This window comes from Pelodiscus sinensis, chromosome 8 (genome assembly GCF_052426305.1).
Source record: "Pelodiscus sinensis isolate ZL-2025 chromosome 8, ASM5242630v1, whole genome shotgun sequence".
NCBI classification, from domain to species: Eukaryota; Metazoa; Chordata; order Testudines; family Trionychidae; genus Pelodiscus; species Pelodiscus sinensis.
The window spans coordinates 32,884,569-32,903,211 of NC_143059.1; the positions used below are offsets into that span (position 1 = coordinate 32,884,569).

Sequence of the window (18,643 nt, forward strand, 5' to 3'; positions counted from 1 at the left end):
CATAGCTATATAAGAACATCAGTTGTCCTGCATAAGTGCAGATTCAGATTTTCCTTTGTTTTTTGCAGGTTTACCACATCCATTCTGACAGTTATGAGACACAAAACCAGCACTATGGAAGAAGCTTAACAAAAGAAACAATAAAAGATGGTAAGTGAATTAGTGTGTGTGGAAGGATGTGCACATGCATACAGTATTAAGTGAAAAGTAATTTCAGACTGTAAATTTATTTTATTTTTGTAGGCCCTTGTGCAATGGATAATCTGCTAGATCTGCAGTAGCCTCAAGTGGCATTTGAATTAGTCAGTGACAGTCTAAGTAAACCTGAGTCATTATGGTAAATGTCCCAGAATATTTGTGAATTTCTTGTGAATAGGGAAGTAGTTTGTTAACTACAAGTAAATACAAGTAAATTGCTCTGTGCAGATATGATTTAGTAAAATAAATTCACAAGAGTATTAAATATGCAGCATCAGATAAAAAAATTACCCTTGTAAGATCATAGAACATGGATTATGTACTTTTATAAGGCTGCTGTAAATGTATATTTACTTCAGTTTTCCTGAGTTAAAGCCCACCCTTACCTTTTAACCAGTATTCCCTCTAAGCCAGGCCTGGGCAAAATCTGGCCCGCCAACATACATGTCTCATAGCTATATAAGAACATCAGTTGTCCTGCATAAGCCTGCAGAGGCAGCGGGGAGCCCCAGGCAGGCTCCCCTGCTTGCCCCGCAGCCCTGCGCGCCATGCAGAAATGTGGCTGCAGGTCTCTGTTTCTGTTTTTAAACTGGAAGGGGCGGGGAAAGTTTCAGGAGCCGCTCTGCCCCCAGCACAATCCCATTGGCCAGTTTCTGGCCAGATGGGAGCTGCTTGTTGGAATAACAGGCAGCCAAGAAGAACTATGCCCCCTCTCCTCAACTCAGTTATTCAGTGAAGCATGTGGCCATGCAAGCAGGCAGGCTGTCTGTCTGGGAAACGTTTTAAGTTCTGCAAGCCTTAGCTCTGCAGCCAGGCAGGCTAGTTTGGCAGCTGGCAGGTAAGTCTCTTGGCCACAGTCTGCTTTTGGCACCCCAGCCCTTTCTTCCCCGCTCCCCCCTCAACATACTCAAACCCTCTGTCCCCCTCTTACACCCATACCCCCTTCCAGATCTGGGACCCCAATCTCCTGCCCCAGATCACAATACCCTCCTACCATAGGTCACATTCCAAAACCCTGCACTCCAGTCACATGCCCTAGGTCAGAACTGGCTCCTTCACCCAATCTCCCTCCTGCACCCTAATCCCTTACCCCAAGCTCCCTTCTGTACTCTACCTCCATCCCAGACCCCACATCTTTTCCATTAATATCATGGAACAGTGCGGTCCTCGACCACTTTCCAAAATCTTGGAGTGGTCCCCTATCAAAAATTATTGCCCACCCCTACTCTAAGCTGAGCAGCGGCATAGCTTCACAGGTGATTAATCAGCCTTGCCCAGTCAGTCAACTCCATGCATGAGTCCTGAGCCTCTGACTGGGTGGGGCTGATTAATCACCTGTGAAGCTGTTCAGCCTTTCAGCTTGGGGGGGGGGGGGGGGACTGCTTCTAACCATGCAACTTTAGCAGCAATGAGCCTTTAGCAGCCTCCTAAATAACGGTAACAAAAAGGTTGGGGCTGTGGCCTTGGTATATTTCAAAATAAAATATTTCTCTCTAAAACCAGTCTGTTCAAAGCTAGACATTTAATTGACATCTGTACATTTAACAAAAGTGCCTACACTAATTTGCCATCTTTGTTGACAGTTACGAAACTAAGGAACTGCTTGAGCATGGAGACCAAACTTCCTGCTCTTTCTGGGACATTGTTTTTTCCACAAAAAGATTGATGTGCATTGGTAGTATAACATGGTTGAAAATTTATTTGGCTGGTCTTGTTGTACTTGTTCTGTGAAGAAATGTGTCAGTTTTGAGTACTTTCAGTTTTATACTTATAATGAGTGCTGGATATATTGCCAAAAAACTCTATATGGTAATTAATTTAATATGAATTTCAATATAGTTCTAATTTGAATTTTAAGTGTGTCTAGAAAGAAATACGCTGGATATATCTTGATTTTTGAACACCTGAAATTGGTGAGAACAGATTAGTGTGTGCCATGTAGCTTATCACAGTAATAGAAAATAATTTTAATATTGATTTTAAAATTATTAAACTATACCTTATTACTTATCCTGAAAGTTTGTTTCCTTTTTCAGGAATGTCCAGGTTTTTTCACAATGGGTATTGCTTGAGAAAAGATGCTGTTGCTGCCAGTATTCAAAAGATTGAAAAAATCTTGCAGTGGTTCGAGAGCCAGGAACAACTAAACTTCTATGCAAGTTCATTACTGTTTGTTTATGAAGGTTCATGTCATCTGGCAGCCACAAGGTTGAGTGACAGCACTTTAGCAGAAAAGAGAGTGGTGTCCAAAGGACTGTTACAAGATGGAGATTTACTGGAGTATAATAATAATATTCATGTAATAAATTCTACAGAAAATGGAAAAATAGAGTCCTCTGTAGGTAAAAGCTTGCCCAAAATTTATGCATTTCATAAAAAGGTGTATTCAAAGAGGCACCACAGTCAGATCTCACTAAAAGCTGAAAACCTGAAACAAGAGAATGAATGGAAAAACAGCACTCGCATCTCTCAAGAACATCTAAATGGAAATGTTATACCCCAACTGGAAAAAGTTTTCTGCCATATGCCCACAGAGACAAAGGAAAATGCAGATGTAGAAGTCAGAATGATAGATTTTGCTCATGTGTTTCCTAGTAACACAAAGGACAAGGGCTACATATATGGTTTGAAGAATTTAATTACTGTACTTCAGAATATTTTGGATAACTAAATTCTTTGTTATAGGTTTCAGTAGGGGCCAATGATAATGAAAAGCAACAACATAAAGAATTTCTGCACTTGTAACGTGTATAACTGGGTTTGTATTGTTGTACTATATTTTATTTGTCTTTGTACTTTTGGTAGAAGGATTTAACTTTTTATACTCTTACTCAGGAAAATTAATTGGTAGTTGATTAGTGAAGTATGAAAGGATATAATTCTTAGGACATTTAAGCAGAAGTGATAGTGGATAAATGATTTAATGTAATGAAACATGCTTTACCCAAATCAAAGGAAAAGTGCTATCTCATAATCAATGGTTGAGGTAGCTCCCCCTAACTTCTTTAGGTTAGATGATGTCTGCCCACCAAGCCTTGACACTGAGCCATATCTAAATTAACAGGTTGTTAGAAGATAGGCAGAAAACTAGAAGCACAGGCTGATATCCTCAGTATTGCCCTTGTGTGATTATTGCATTTTTAAAACTGGAGTAACCCTACTTTGAGAGAAATCCTATTTACATGCTGAATTTTAATTTAGCAACCAGCATATCAAATGGTGCTTTTTAATGAAATGGCATGATATTGCTACATTGTTAAAACTAGTAGGAGATTCCTCTTTCTCTGTGTAGCCTCTCTCAGGCTACAGTGTACTTAATGTGTAAGTACTATCGAAGTGCTGGACTAAAGAATCATAAATGAAAATTACTTTAATTGTATAATTGCCTGGGAAGTCTTCATTAATGTTTTAAAAGGAAAAAGAAAAATCTAGAAATTCCATCTTGTGTTTGATGTAAAATTCCTAAGCCTGATCAGGTTGTCTTCAGAAACATATTTTTAAGAAAGATATTCCATGGATAAAACGGTCATTATGACTCAGTGGATGTCTAGAGAATTTCCATTAGACACCTTCCTTCTAAAATGATATTATAGCAAAAACAGGCAAAACAAAACATGACATTTTAAAAAGAAAAAAATGGTTACATATTGTGGTTTCCTTTGTCTGTTGGGTTACACAATCAGCAGTAAGAGATACTGTGAGGAAGAGGTGTTTAGAATGTTGTGGTTGGTGCCATGAAAGGTGCTTTATGCTGAATTAAAACCCCATAATAAAATGGCTAGAACTCTGCTCTTGGAATTACAATATTTATTAAATCTGAATATGGATTTAAAGTGACCTTGCTTCTCAATATAGTGTTATGCACTGTGCACTCATTTGTTCAATACCTTTGCAAATTTTGTTAGAAACAGGTTTTGTACATTGGAAACAGATAATTGCCTTTTTGATCTAACTCATTTTTATATTAGGCTGTCTTAACATTTAGATTTTGAGATACTTATTTAATTAGAAGCAAACTAAAAGTATAACACAATAGGTTGTAAACGAAATTGTTTGATTTTTTTTTAAAAGTTCGTATTTGATAATATTTGAGTGTTGAAACAAGCAACTTGCAAGGCAAGATATATTCAAAGCATGGTAAAATAATTGTTCAAAAGTAGGAAGATAGTCATTTTAATGGAAATGTTACGCAAAGTATAGTGAAGGCTAAAGGAAAATAACAGATATTTTATGTTTTGGTGGCATTTTATTTACAAGGTTAAATTTAGACTCTCTGATGCTCACCAGAAGTTAGGAGTACTGATTTTAGTCATATTCCTGGTAAAGTTTCCTTTTGTTGCAGTTGTGCTCTTTTCTGTGCGTTACAGTTTTGTTCTACCCTGCAAGTAGTTAACACTATTCTAGCCTCTTTTTGGTAATTAGACTGCCATTACCAAGCTAAAGTAATTTCTCCAATTATATTAAAAAAGCTTTATAAAAAAGCAGTAGAGATCCTCTTCATAGCTTTGAGTTTTTACCTGTAATTCATCTCTGTTGCATATTACTCCATTTATGCGAGGGAAATCAGGTTTTTTATTCCAATGAGCCTGTTGCTGCAAAAATGATCTGTCTTCTCTGTCAGAAATGTGAGTACACTGTTGTCTATACAGTAGTATATGTGTAAGTGTTGGAATGCCCTTTTAGTGTTGATTATGGCTGTGTTGATTATGGCAGGCCGTGAATCTGGAATATTCTTAACATGTCTGATTATTTTGAATAAAATTGAAATATATCCTTTTTTAACAGAAATTACAAATATATTTTCTATTAATTAAACAAGAATGCAACAAAGAAGATATAACTAGTATTTTTAATCTGAAATTAGGTATAGCTGAATGCTTGTTGTGGAAGTGCTTCAGCATAGTATCAACTGAGAGTTTGAGCCTAAAAAATTACTACAGACATTCAGACTATTTTTGCACATTTTAGGTTAATATATAAATGTCTTGTGCAGTTCAAATAAACATTTACAGTTTTAGCTGGAAATGCAGTTGGGTTGCTGAAACCAGTACCTTGCATCTTTCATTGGCAAACTGATTACAAAAATCAACAGTAAACAAAAGGAAGACACATTGACCAGTATGTGTGTTTTTAATATTGATTTTTTTGGGGCCTAATTTTTCACATGATCTGTGTCTCCTCTTTATGATCCTCATATTATACATGTATGAAATGTACAATATATAGAGAACAGTTACTTAGTAGTTGTCACTTAAAAATTAGTGAAACTTAATGGGTATTTCTCCTAAATAAAAACAAATAACATCTGATTGGAGTGTTACCTGATCAGTATTATCTATTGATTGAATTTGACTAAATGAGTGTTTTGATTTAAGCAATAAGCATAAAAGACATGTGAACTAGCAAAATAGTCAGTTGTCAAAAGGGAAAATTCATTAAAATTTTGCTTTAAATGTACTTTTTGTGAATATAGTCTAAAGACTTTATGCTATGTAATTATAGGAATTGTGTACAGGTTTACCTAATAGGAATTTCAATTGTATACATTTTTATAACAAAGCATTTACATTCTTGATATTTTTGAATATTTGTGGAATTCATTGCATAGATTGAAATGAAGTTGGAAATTATTATGCCATTATGAAATGTTGAATAATTTATTCAACTAGTTTTACAAGTTAAATATAAAATTTTCTGTATGAACGGTGTTTAGCGTGGAGCTTATAATATTCTTAAACAGTTAATTATTTTTCTCAAGTGTGCAGTTGGACTGTATTTTTGCTTCTTCGTAACACTACATTTTCATGTGGGGGTTTAGAGATTGTCAAATAGGAAAATTACATGTTTTGGATTAACAGAGTAATGAAGTTATTGGCATAAGTCAATAGACTGGTTTCCAAAGTGATGTCAACATGTATTGTATGTCTAGGGTGCCAATCATGTAACAAAAGGAAGACGCATTATGTGTATGGATAACTCCTGTTGACTTAGGTGGGAGCTCTGGATATGAAAGTATTCAAGACCAGGCCCTTAGTCCATGACCAAAAAAAAACCCCCAAACCAAACCAAAACCCCCCAAAAACCCTATTTAAGATTGAGAGCATTTGTTACTTGCAGCCTAAAAACTTTTGAACACCATTGGACCTATTTTATCTTCTGTTTTAACTGGAAGTAATATAAAGCCTTAAAGTCTAGGAAGAAGAAGAAAGGATAAAACCACTAACATGTTTGGTAGGGGCTAACAAATTTAACTAGATTTGTTGTGGGCTTTTTAAGGACTTGGACTAGTTTAATAGTCTTCTATATAAACATGTCTACATCTGCTATTCAAAACTATTATTTGCTTATTTAATTGTTTACACTTTTTTTTTTTTTTTTTTTTTGCAATACTCTTCCTGGCTGAGTGCCTTCAGCTCCTCCTTTTATACCTTTGGTGACCTCACATATGTAGCATTTAATTAAGCACCATAATTAAACACTTTAAAAAGGATTTTGATGTCCTAAAATATAAAAGTCCCATATCCATATACCTAAGGTACACATATTGGTAAGCATTACCCAGATATTTTAAATAATATGGAAATGAAATTGTGTGTTAACATTTTGTCACCTTCAAAAAAGTAATGGAATTATGATTTTGAAATATAATCTGGTTGAAAACTAGTTATTTTAGGGTTTATTAAACTAGCTGTGTCTGTGTTTGAGAGAACCTTTCAAAGCATGATGCATGAAAACAAAACTGTTGTTTTAATGTAATCAGAATTCAGTATTGGCCCCGGGGGTGGCTAAAATAGCTGGGTGTGGCTGAAAAAAGTAAAAGATTGTCATATGCAATGAATGGAACATCTGCTCTAACCTGCAATGCAAGTAGCTATTACAGATTGTCCAAAGACTATAATCTTTCATGTGTCTCATTGCTATGGTACTTGCTCATGCTGTCCATTGAATTACAACATATTGTAATTAAAGGTTACTGTGAATTTGATTCAATTACATATCCACAGGCTAAATACTGCACATTTGCCATTGTACATAAATTGTTAAAGTACCAGCGAACATTACAACTTACAAATGGCAAATGTTTCTAATAATTGACACAGTAACATTTAAAAAAATCAATTATAGGAAAAGTGAATTTCAGGCAATATTTTGCCACAATTTTATTTCATAAAGATGGGCCCTACGGTTAACTCTTGTTGGAAATCATTTTGATGATGTAAAATCCAACAGAAATAAGGGGGTTATGTAGAAGAAGGTAACCAGGAACAAATGTACTTTAAGAACACCTTATTTTAAGTTGTATAAACATTGAGACTTGATACAAATCTGTTCGATGAGGTTAATAAATCTGCTATGGAATAAGGTTTTCCATGTGTGATGTATATTACACCTGCCTATAAATGAAACTAGAGTGAACAAAGGCGCACTTTATTACTCTGGGATCTGTACTGGAAGATATATGAAAGCATGTGAAATTATACCTAAAGCTGTGTTATTAACTGGTGACTTTAAAAACTACAGTGCTAAATTCATTGTACTTGATGAATGAATGTACCTAGTCTGATCTCAGTTTCTTTGGTTCAAATGTCTAAATTATGTCACTCTACCTTCCTTAATTTGTATATGTTTGAATGTGGTTCATACTTCGTTTTTTGCCATTATTGGACTGCAGGGGGTATTGTGGATGTATAACGTGTCCATTATTTTATAGAAAATATCATATGCTATATACCAATTTTTTAAATTTAATTATGAGTGATATTTAGGAAATTGTAATAAGCTGTATATTTCGCAAACTATTAAAATTTTCAGCAATCAACATTGTGTGTGTAATGGTTTCTTTTATTAATATGGTCTACTGTCAACAAACAAAAATCTGTATATCTATATTCTTTTCGCCACTGCTTACACTAATTTATTGTCCAGTTCATTCTCATTCTTTTCAGCATTACATACCAGATAGTATCAACAAGAATGATACTGAGATATTTCTTTGGATTTAGCACCATTGATGAGAGAGAATTTTTTCTCTTGTATGTGGCACCCATGCCTGGAAAAGTCTGCCTTCCAGGACTAGGAAGTCAGCTCTGCTGAAACTGGGATTTTTCCCACAGAAGTCAATGTTCTCTACTGGAAAGAATGCTGTGCTACTTCTGAGGTACAGTTCTCTGCTTCCATCAATTAGTGTTGCTTTTAGTTACTGCTGCTATCCATTGAAAGCCTTTTCCCTGTAGAAGAACTACTTTCTGATTCCCTGCTAAGAAGCAGCTTTCTGAGAGAGAAGACAAATGAACCCTCTAGATGGGGAGAGCAGACAGCAAGGCTTCTAACAAGTTCTTGAATTTTCAGACCTAAATCTGACGGTAAGGAAATTGATACTTGGCAAATACTAGACTTATGTTTCAGAAGACTTGCAGTAGAACCGTGGTCACCAACCTGTCGATCACAATCGACTGGTCGATTGTGAGGGCTGGACCAGTCGATCGTGAGGTATTCGGGGAGAGGGGCCCTCCCATTTTCCTCCACCCCCCCAAGAAGCCCCACTATCTACCTCCACAATGGAGGTAGTTCTGGCTTCCTGCAGGTTGGACAGAAGTCCTGCAGCTGGCGCGCCACTTCTGGAAGTGCGCTGGCTGCTCCCCACTCCTAGGTCTGTGGCGTGCTGGGATACTTGCGAGGGGTGGACGGAGTCCCCAGAGGAGGCGCTTGCTGGGGCTTCCCTCCTTTGTGGGAGGGGGGAGTCGGCCCTGGAGGAGGCGTGTGCCGGGGCTTCCCTGCTCTGCGGGGGGGAGGAGAGAGGAGTCCCGGGAGGAGGCGGGATTGGGGGACTCCCTGTCCCCTGCACCCAGCAACACCCTGTCCCCACTGGCATCCCTGTCCCCTGCTGCAAAACCCTGTCCCCTGTTCCCACTGGCACCCTGTCCCCTGCCCCTCCCCCGGCACCCTGCCCCCTGTCCCCCACTGGCACCCTGCTTTCTGTCTCCACTGGTAGCTTGCTCCCACTGCAGCACCCTGTCCCCTGCCCCCACTGGCACCCTGCCCTCTTCCCTAATACCACTGTCACCCTTCCCCAGTACCATGTCCCCTGCTCCCACCAGCACAGTTGGGTCCACATTAGTGAGGATTGAGGGGTTTTTGGAGAAGTTATTTTTTTGCATCTCACTTGTGTGGCCCCCAACTGACTTTTCTGTGGATCAGTGACCCCAACTCAAAACAGGTTCCCTGCCCTTCTCAGAAATAAAGACAATGCAGAAACTTTTTGTGTTTGACATAGTATTTTATTTAAAAATGAAGCCTGGCCAACAAACCCCCATTTGGGGCCAAGCCCCCATCTGGCCGCAGCATCATAACACTCCTGCACACCCCTCGCCCCCAGACCCTAGATCTGAGCTTATCATATACTGAGCTTATCATATACTGAGCTTATCATATACAGTCCAAATTCCTGCACCCTCAAATCTACAAGTCTGTGGCTTGCTTAGTACACCGACCCTCCATCTGACCCCAACACTCCCCAGCCTGGAGCCCCCTCCCTGAGCCAACGTCCCCTTCTCCACCTTCTCCTGCATCCAAATTCCCTCCCAGAGCTTGCCCTCTCACCCCTTCCCACACCCAAATCCCTCATTCCCACCCCAGAGCCCACACATCCTGTCTCAACCCAGTGAGGGTATGGCTAGACTGCAGGAGTTTTTTGAGAATTCCAGAGATATCCTGGAAAAACTCTTCCGCATCCAGGGACGTGTTTGTTTTTCCGCTTTTTTTTAGTGGAAGAGCAAATATGCTCTTTCTGTAACCCCTACCTATTTTCCTCATTCCATGAGGAATAAGGGGGCTTCTGAAAGAAGGGTTTTTCCTGACATTTGGTCCAGTCTAGATAGACCATATGTTTGAAAAACCTCTTCCTACAGAAGAATCGGGGGGGGGGGGGGGGGGAGGGGAAGCTTCAGTGTAGAGTGTATACCGGCTGGGGATAGCAAGTGATGGAGAGGAGGAGAATAGAGAGGGCAGGGCTTCAAGGAAGGGGTGGGGTTTTGGGGGAAGCATGGGTGGTAGATCTTGGCTTGTTCTGACATTTAAAAAGTGATCTTGGGTATAAAAAGGTTGGAGACTGCTGCTCTAGAAGATCTGTGTTTTCACTAGACTTCCTGAATCCCAGTTGTCCTTTGCTACCACTTCCTAATATTTGCCATTCCAGGTAACATTTAAAATAGGATAGTCATACTTTTAACCTTTTCTAGACTTGGAGGACATTTTTTAAGCTGATTTAACAGCTATTAATAAAATTCATAAGGACATTATTGGCCTGACTAGCTAATAAAATACAGTTTTGTTGAAAGAAGCAGCCTTCCACCCATTACAGATGGCCGAGCCGTCCAGGCATCACAAGTTCATTTGTAAATCTAATGGAAATGCGATTCTGCCTGAGGAAATAGTTTGAGAAGTCACTTCTCAGCCATTTTGGGAACATTTTGCCTTTTGAAGTTACAGAAGATAGGATGCCTGTTTTTTTCTCATACAGTGAAACTTTGGAAGCCTATATTGGAACACGAGTAGAGGGCAGCTTTTTAGCCAGTAAATGGAGACAGGACTTCTTGTAATAAGGAAAATTTTTAACAAGATAGCTTTGGCAGAAGTGCCTCATTATAGTAAGAGGCATGAAATGAATTATAAGCAAGATTAAATTTTCAGTTCTATAGAGACTTAAAATACTTAGGAAACTTACCTTGAAGGTTAGATGCAAAATTGCCAGCTTTTATATGCAAAGGATCTAGGACTCCAAAGGCACACATGCTCTGTCTCTATGGCAAGCACTTCTAGAGAACTCATTACATTATATTAGAAATCAAAAGCATCTCACACATAATGGAGATCACAACTGTAATTTCTTTTTCTGGTGCTTTATTTCATTTGGGTTTTCAAATTTGGTGTGGATATGATGATTGAAGTTGGTTTATTGTGTGGATAAGTGTTCTGGCAGCCACTGAGACTATCAAATCCATTAACATTTAATAAATTATAAGATTGAGTTGTATTAAATTTCTGTGCTACATATTTCCTCCTCATTTCTAGATTCAGCTCTGATATTTAACATTTTTTAAATGTCTATTCTTCCTGCACCCACTGTTTCAAAGGCAGAATGCATCTCAGGTAAAAAGCTCAATACACTATCCTTGTGTATTTCACAGTCAAATCTTCACTATAGCTGTCTGAATTTTGCTGGTGTCTTGGAGGTAAGGAAAATTTGTATCAATTATACAGTGCCTTTCAATGCAGCAAGTACCTGTTACTTTTAAGGATAATGGAAAGAGACATCCATATTCCAAGGCATATGAGCTATTCAGCAAACAAGTACTCAAATATGCATGCAACGATGTAGCCATGAGAGTCCCAATAGCACAACATTCCAGTGTCACGTAGCTCAGCTTGGGATTGCAGATGACCTGTCTGACTTTTAATGCTATATGGTGTTAATCAGGGGTTCCCAAACTTTTTGACACGGGGACCAGTAAATCCATTCACAAACGTTTGGAGGACTGGTAATGTTCATTTGTATATTTATTAATCACATGATGAATATTCAAATAAGTTGTTTCTGGTCCTCCCAAAACCCCCAGTGCCAGCTTTAGCAAAGCTTTTGATATGGTCACGCACAATATTCTTGCCAGCAAGTTAAGGAATATGGATTGGATAAATGGACTGTAAGACAGACAGAAAGCTGGTTAGACCAGGGTTTCCCAAACTTTTTACTTTAGTTGGAACCCTTTTTTTCAATACTGCTTTTTGCAGCCCAAAAATATAAACACATAAAAAACAAATAATATGTCTGGTATTTTCTCATTAGGTAAGTTGTATTATTACTAGATGTATCAGTTTGTAGTTTCGAACTGCCTGGCTGGTAAATGTGCTCAGGCTGCATGAGTGTGTCTACCAGCCAGACAGTTCGCAACTACTCGAGGGGTGTGTGTGAGGGGACAATAGAATCCCCGGGCTGGACTAACTCATCCTTTGTGCTTTGTGGGGGGGGAAGGGGGAACGGGGGCAGCACCCCAATATCTACATATGGACGGGTCAGTCCCACTCCCCGCAGGCCGATTCATTCCTCCCGCTTCTCCCCCTGCTGCGCCTCTGGCCAGCCCCAATTCCCTCAACCCCCTCCCGGGCAGCCAGTTCTCCCCCGCTTCTCCTCCCAATCTCCCTTCGACAGCCCTCCTTCCGGCGGCCCCTTCTCTCACCCCCTCCACATCTTCCCCGGCCAGCTCCCTGCCCCAACCTCGCACCCCCCGGCAGCCCTGCTTCCACCGGCCCCCCAATCTCCTCAGCCTGCCCCGATTCCCCCGTCCAGTGCTACTTCCGGTGGCCAGCTGTCCCCTCCTCCTCACCCCAAAATCCCCTGGCACCTGCACTTTCCCCTAGCCCTGCACCCTCTTGGTGCCTCCCCCTTCCCTTACTGCTCCTACCCCCTTTTACTCTCTTTTTCCCTAATACCCACCCCTCACCATCTCTGCCCCATTCCCCTCCTGCCCCTCTGTGCCTTCACACATGACTTGGTTCATCCTGGCCTTCTTCATGCCCACCCCTTCTTTCAAGCCTTCTCCCAGCACTTCCTCCTCCAGTCCCCAATGCCCTTCCCCTCTCCTCTCCTCTTCCAGCAACACCCTGTCCCCCCTCCCACTGACACCTCCCCTCCTGCTCTTTTCTTCATTGTCTGCACTTGGCCCCCTGGCATTTGTCTCTCTCGCCTGCACCCTGTCCCTGAGTGCCTTCCCCTCCCAAGCCCCTTCTCCTTCTGCCCTCCGCCTCCGCCTCGCCACCCAAGCCCGTTCCCTACCTTCTGCCTTCCACATTGTGGGGCCGGAGGCTGCGCTTAGGAGGCCGAACCTGGAGCCAGCATGGCCCTGCCATGTGCCTCTGAAGAGTTTTAAAATCCCGGGACGTGACATCACGTCATGCCTGGGCATCGTCCCCGCCCACATGCAACGCTGCACATGGGCAGCAGCTGGCAGTGAGGAGGAGCTGCGCACGGCGGGGATGCTCTGGGGGTGGGGTGGGAGGACACGTGGGGGGGCTGGCGCGGGGGCCCCGGCCCACTCCAGGTGGAGCCGGGGGAGAGACGCAGCTCCATGTATTGGTGGAGCAGGTCCCCTGGCTTGGTAACTCGCTGGCACTTCCGGGTTCAGGGGCGCGGGGCCTGAATCGGCCTTAGGCCGGCCCTGCTGGCAGCCACCAGGTATGCTGTGGCCCAGTATTTTTTTCCTGTGGCCAGGTACCGGGCTGCGGCCCGTAGTTTGGGAAATGCTGGTGTTAATGATACCTCATTTGATTTCATTAATAATTTTATCACTTCCTTACAAACAAAAATTGCCACCCCCAAAAAGTGATTTCACTTTAAGAGAAAAATGCCATCTAGTAGAATTTGATCATATTAGCCAATGCTTTTGTGCACGAAAAGTGCAGTCCTGAGTCCTAAAGAGCTCTGAGAATGTATCCAAGAAAGAAACATTTTTCTGTTGTAAGCAGCCAGAAATGTGAGAGCCATGAAATCTGTTTTAAAATAATCACAAAGCAAAATGGAGATGTACTTTCATAGTGTATTTTCTATAAACTTGAAAGAATTCAGCCTGATTTCCTCTTAATTACATTACGTAGAAATTGTTTAATTTCTACTTCAAGCATTGTACCCGGAGGCTTGCTGTGTGTACAACACATTTTAAAAATGACTTTTCATTAAAATTCCTTTTTTTCCTCCTGAAGAGTCTGCATTTTTTTGAAGTCTTGCTTTATTTTTTTCAGCTTTTCTTTCGCCATCTTATAGCTTTACTTCTGTTTTTATACATTGTATTTCCTCTTTATTCTCCCTTACTGTTATTTTTCGAGCACTGACAATGTGCTTAGTATTGTACAGGCTATAAGGGAATATCAACTCCCAGTTTCAAAGAACTTACTGAAATCCTAATCCTACAAAGGGGTTCATGTGTGGCCCCTTACCTCAGGGGTAGGCAGTAAGTTTTGATGTGAGGGCACTACAAGAATTTGGTAAATGGTCAAGGGCTGCACTCTTCCATGGTATTAATACAAGGGGTATGGGGTCTGGGGCAAAGATTGGGTACAGAAGAGAGCTCAGGATAAGGGTTTGGGATGCAGGAGAGGGAGTGGGGTCTGTGAAGGAATTTGGGTGAAGGAAGGGGTTGTGACCTGGGGCTGGGGTGCAGGGTCCGGGAAGGAGTATGGATTCAGGAGAGGAACCTGAATTGGGGAAGGGGTGTAGGAAGGGGTTGTGACCTAGGGCAGGGGTTCAAGATTTTGGGGTGTGACCTAGGGCAGGTGTAGCCAGACATGAACCCCATCTTGTCCTCCCCCCCCCCCCGAGAGCATTAGAAAGGCAGTCAGCCTTTGATGCCCTGGGAACACAGGTGTGCTGCCTGTCCCTGGCTCTACCATAAACAGAAACCAGACAGTAAATGGGCAAGCTGACGACCTGAAGCCACCTGTCGCCCTGATGGCTAGTACCAGTAATTGACACGCCTGCACTGTCCCAGAAGAGGAATCTTCGCCCATCACATACCAGAGGTGCCCATTGTCTGCATTTTCCCAGGTGTGAATTATGCTTTGCACCCTTCGTGGGAAACTTGGTGTTCAAAGCCATTTTTCCTAATTGGCCACTTGAGACCAGGAAGAAGCCTACGTGACCCAAGGGGTATAAAGAGGGGTTTAGTAGCCCACCCCATTTGAGCGCCAGTCATCTACACCTGCTGGCAGGTATTGATTGTCTCCCGAGGTTTGTGGGACACCCAACCTCGCCCTACTTCTTCCCGAGGGATTGAGAGAAAGACGCTGGCCATGCCGAGTCTGGAACGCAGGGGTGAGAATATATACCTGCTAGGTGTCTTTTGCATGCATTTAATCAGAGCTCAGAGAACCAAAAGGTTTCATGGTACCTGTAAGTGACTTATTAGTGTAATTTCTGTCCTGTCCTTTGTAGTGGCTGTGTTATCTGTAACACAGTAGTAGCATTTAACAGCTAAGTTTACCCTGTAACAATAAAATAGTAACTGTTTAAGCTTTAACCTGACTCCTTCAGTTGCTGTAACAGAACCAAGCACAATTTAAAAGAACTTCAGCCGGTCATAAGGGACAGATATAGGAAGAGCTTGGGCGTTTTGGATCGTGTCACTCCCAGGTGACAGATCCGTTGGGGCATCTCTCAGTCTTCCCTAGACTGCCCGCTGCGAAGGGATTCTGTATCCTATCAGCTGAAATCTGAGATGTAATAAGCTCTTCCTATAAACTCTGGGGCGTCTGTCAGCCTGTTGGCTGCCCTCCACGATGGGACCCCGGTCCTAGCGGTAAAGTCACGAACGTTAAACCTTTCCCTGGTAACACACACACATACACTGCCCTGACCATTGGCTGACAGCAGGGGATTAGGAGGGGAAATAGGTGCAGGAGTGGGGGTGCAGAGGGTTGGGCTGTGGCCTGGGGTAGGGATGCAGAGGATTGGGGGGGAGGGAGATGGTGTGGTACCAGGTGAGTTTCTGTTTGGGAGTTGCTTACCTTAGATGGTCCTGGCCAGCAGTCCAGCAGGACCCTCAGGCAGGCTCCCTGCCTGCTGTACTCTTGCATGCTGCTCAAAGTGGCTGGCTGCGGGGACCATGTGCATCTCTGCATGCCACGCATCCCTGGGGAGGCCCCTCTGATCACTGCCCATGCCACAAACATGGTCCAGGCAACTTCCATTGGCCAGTTTCTGGCCAATGGGAGCTGTGAGATTGTGTTAGTGTTGGGAGCAGCATACAAAGCCTTCCCTTCCTCCCAAGGGTGTGTGGCTCTCAGAGAAGCACATGGCCCCACAGCTGGCTGCTTTGAGTGGCATATGGGGATGTGGTAGACAGGGAGCTTGCCCAAGGCTCCCACTGGGCTGTGGGATGGAGGAAGGCTGGATATGGTGGTTTGGTGGACTGGATTTTGCCTGTCCCGGCCTTACAAACGTGCTTAGGGCCTTACCAAATTCATGTCTGAGAGAAACGCATTACAGACTGTGAAATCTAGTGTCTCCTGTGAAATCTAGTCTTGTGAACTTTTACCTAGGTTATTTCATGGAGGAGACCGGGGTTTCTCAAAGTGAGGGTCATGACACAAAAGGGAGTTATGGGCAGGTTGCAAGGTTATTGTAGGGAGGTCATGGTATTGCCACCTTAACTTCTGTGCTGCCTTTAGAGGTCGATGGCCAGAGAACAGCAGCTGCTGAAGGAGGACCCAGCTCTAAAGGTAACAACACAGAAATAAGGGTGACAATACCATGCCTTGCTGTCCTTTTTTCTGCACCCCTGCTGACAGTGGGGCTGCCTTCAGAGCTGGCATCCCTACCAGAAGCCACCATACTCCAGCCATCTAGCTCTGAAGGCAGCACTGCTGTCAGCAGCATCACAGAAATAAGGGTGGCAATGTTATGACCCTTCTTAAATAATCTTATGACCCTCCCCACCCACTCAGTTCCCTTTTGGGGATTTAAATAGCTGTAATTGTGAAAATTATTATTTTAAAAATCTTAGAACTGAACTTGACTAAAATGAACCATGAATTTGGTAGGGCTGTAGACGTCATGCTACATCCCATTGCCTTCAGCAGGACTGCCCTATGTTGGTATCGGGTAGGGTGTGACTTGCCAAAGTAAATCGAACTTGTTTATAAGCTTGGGCTGCTTTATTGTTGAGGACCTAAGTCTCTTTCTTTCTTTCTTTGCTTCTCAGTCCCCCTGCTACATTTCTCTCTCTCCTTTCTCCAAGTTCATGCTTCCACTCATACTACAAAATATTTTTTAGTTTCAATCTTTCTTTGAAGCAAGTTTTGAATGCAGTGATAATCAGTGGTTTTTATGATATAGGAGCCACAGAAGGACAACAAATATATCTAAGCTGCTGTTTGAATCAGAAATAAAATATTTCTAACTGTCACTTGCTCATGGCATCTGATGTACAAGCAGTGTTCTTTCACACAGCATCACCATTATCAGCAGCAATAAACATTGTGGCATCGAAATCAGCTGACAATTTTGTTGAACCATAATGAATTGAGTGCAGTCCATTTTCCCACAGCTGTATTAACTTTCAAATGTGGGCAGCAGTAAAAACTTGGTTTTGTTATCAAATTCAGAAGATGTAATTGAGCAGCCAGATGGGAAGTGATCAAATAGATGCTGTGACAAAGAGCCAGTTTTGTAGAATCACTTTTTCTAAAACCATCAAATTTATGATTTGAGCTAGAACTTCTCACTTTTAGAATAACTTGACTCCTTGGATTACATAGCTCTCAAAATGGAACAGTGTATAGTTTCCACAATGCTCTGATCACGACCTTTTCTCACATATGGAAAAGCCTACCTCCACATCCCTACCACCCTAAGCACTAGATTTTCTCTTTCACTTTAAGATCCAATGCAAAATTTCCCTTGTGTTGAACACCTTTGAATTGTTTAGTTCTAGCCTGCCTCATAAACTATGTAATTCTCTGCCCCTTTATCGTTCACCTTGCCAAGTACTTCCCTTCCTTTGTTTAGTTTCACCAAAGCTTATTTATAAAAAAGTCTCCTTTGCCGTTTCTGCCACAAGGAATAGCCATCCTGTGTGCATATAGCTCATAGAAGCTCCATCTGACTTTGTTTCATCTAAAACTCTCTTGCCTGTACTTCTTAATTTCTTTTTTCTTCTGACTTGGACACTGAATTTATTACCACACTTGAGGGTGTGTCTAGACTACACCTCTCTGTTGACAGAGAGATGTAGATTAGGCACATTGAAATTGCTAATGAAGCAGGGATTTAAATATCCCGTGCCTCATTAACAAACATGGCTGCCACATTTTTTCGAAACGGAGTTTTTTTTTAAAAAAAGGCAGTCTAGATGCTGATCTGTTGAAAATAAAGCCTTTTTTGACAGATCCTGTAAACCTCATTTTTTGAGGAATACAGGACCTGTCGAAAAAGGCTTTATTTTTGACAGATCCGTGTCTAGACTGCTGTTTTTTTAAAAAAAACCTCAGTTTTGAAAAAAAGCGGCAGCCATGTTTATGCTAATGAGGTGTGGGATATTTAAAACCCTGCTTCATTATCAATTTTGATGTGCTTGATTTGCATCCCTCTGTCTACAGAGATTGTTTAGACTGAATAGCCATTGCTTCTTATAGAGGGCGGTGTACTATTTCAAGGTAAAGCATTTTGGGACAGTATGTATGAAAAAGTACACAAAACAAAGCTGAAATGCTTACCAAAGACATTTCCTAGAAACTTGCTATTGTCTTTATCCATTTACACATTTTGAAATCCTGTAATCTGTAAAAGTACATTGCTGCATGCTGTATTTTTTTCATACATTGGTGTGCTTTGGTAGGGTAGAAACCTTGTACATAAAGATAACAGGATGACATTTATTATGCTTAAAAGAAGCACAAG

At 41.7% G+C, this 18,643-nt stretch overlaps 1 protein-coding gene across 1 annotated transcript in view; it reads left to right on the forward strand.

The window, feature by feature from the left end:
- Nucleotides 1–6,263, forward strand: part of IPMK (inositol polyphosphate multikinase) — an 88,181-nt gene extending 81,918 nt beyond the window's left edge. The window contains exons 5-6 of the mRNA XM_075935027.2: nucleotides 69–150; nucleotides 2,235–6,263. Of these exons, the coding sequence (XP_075791142.2) occupies nucleotides 69–150; nucleotides 2,235–2,869 (717 nt within the window). The 3' untranslated portion in view covers nucleotides 2,870–6,263. The remainder of the gene's footprint in view (nucleotides 1–68; nucleotides 151–2,234) is intronic.
- The last annotated feature ends 12,380 nt before the right edge of the window (nucleotides 6,264–18,643 follow it).